Source organism: Microtus ochrogaster, unplaced genomic scaffold, assembly GCF_000317375.1.
Source record: "Microtus ochrogaster isolate Prairie Vole_2 unplaced genomic scaffold, MicOch1.0 UNK115, whole genome shotgun sequence".
In the NCBI taxonomy this organism is placed as follows: domain Eukaryota; kingdom Metazoa; phylum Chordata; class Mammalia; order Rodentia; family Cricetidae; genus Microtus; species Microtus ochrogaster.
Window position 1 is genome coordinate 879,410 of NW_004949213.1, and position 1,452 is coordinate 880,861.

Consider the following 1,452-nt stretch of genomic DNA (forward strand, 5'->3'; position numbering starts at 1 on the left):
TTTTTTTTCTTCATGATTTGGTTTGTTATGGCATTTGAATCCACTGGGAAAGACTAAAGATATAGATTGAATTCAAATTTAAACTAAATTAATTTATTTCTACTGCTAGCAGAAGGACAGCAGCCTTAGAGCCAAACAGCATACTATATGCAAGGAGTGGGAAGGTGGGGTCTTAAAGCAGACATCAGAAAGGTGTGCACTACAACTATTTATTTATGGAATCCACAGCTTGGCAGGAACATTGTTGTACTTCCCTCAGTTGTTTTTTCTAGATAGCATATATACTATATGTAGTAATAGTAATAAACTAGAGTTTATTACTATATATATGACTATATATACTATATTTCTACATACTAATAAAAAGACCATTTCATTCCTTCAAGCAGGTTTACAGAAGCAAAGTGTTAATAGTTCACATATCATTATCCTGTTATCTTATTCCTATCTTACCTGAGTGCCACTAGGACTCCAGGTATTCCAGAGCAAAAGGTAAGTGGCCCTTAAGGGATGTCTGACTCCATATTAAGTTTCTTTAGCCATCATAAGGGACCTGTGTAAGTTATTACTCACATCTGAACACTAATGAACAGGGTAGAGCAGTTCATTTTCCAGCAGACAATAACACATTGTCATTAGGTTAGCGCAGGCTGTTACATCTCCATCGCTTAAAAAACCTTTACACAAGGGTGTGAATTTCCAGTTCTATATAAAGAACCACATAAAATTATATCACTATAGTTAGTTATAATCTCTTTAAGCAAACATGCCTTCCCATTTCCAACCTGTTCTACTATAAAGAGTATTGTCTTATGTGAACTTTCATTATTGTTGCTCTCCCAGTGTCTGTTGAGCTTATCAGAAAATATTTTAGAGTCTGGCCATTCTTTTAATGGATTGTGTGTGTGAGTGTGTGTATGCGTGTGCACGGGCATGCATGTTTGTGTGCATGTATGTGTTACAGGAAAATAAAGTATTCTTTTTTTCTTTCAGATTTAGAGTCAAGTTATGAAGCTGAAAATATATCTCCAAAAAATATGAATTTACCCAAACAAAGCACAAAGCAATTAAGAAAATCTTTTGACATCCAGGGTTCCAGTTTTAGTAATGATCCCAACTGTAGTACAATCAAGGGACTACAGAGTTATCAAGAAGATGCTGAGCAAAAGATTAGTAACAAGGAAAAACTGCCTAATTACACCTGTCAGACTTTTACTCACAACAGAGAAAAAGTCTATTAATGTAAGGAATGTGGAAAGGCCTTCACTGTTCTGATACAGCTCACTCAGCACCAGAGTATTCATACTGGAGAGAAATCACTTGAATGTCAGCAGTGTGGGAAGATATTTATTAGTGGTTATTTTCTTGTTCGACACCAGAGTATTCATACTGGTGAGAAACCCTTTGAGTGTAATGTCTGTGGGAAGGCTTTTAGGCTTCAGGTATACCTCT

General features: G+C 35.7%; 1 protein-coding gene across 1 annotated transcript in view; it reads left to right on the forward strand.

Annotated features, from left to right (window-relative positions):
* LOC101986452 (zinc finger protein 60) overlaps positions 1-1,452 on the forward strand; it is a 23,292-nt gene that overhangs the window by 19,243 nt on the left and 2,597 nt on the right. The window contains 2 exon segments of the mRNA XM_026778238.1: positions 468-492; positions 994-1,446. Of these exon segments, the coding sequence (XP_026634039.1) occupies positions 468-492; positions 994-1,446 (478 nt within the window).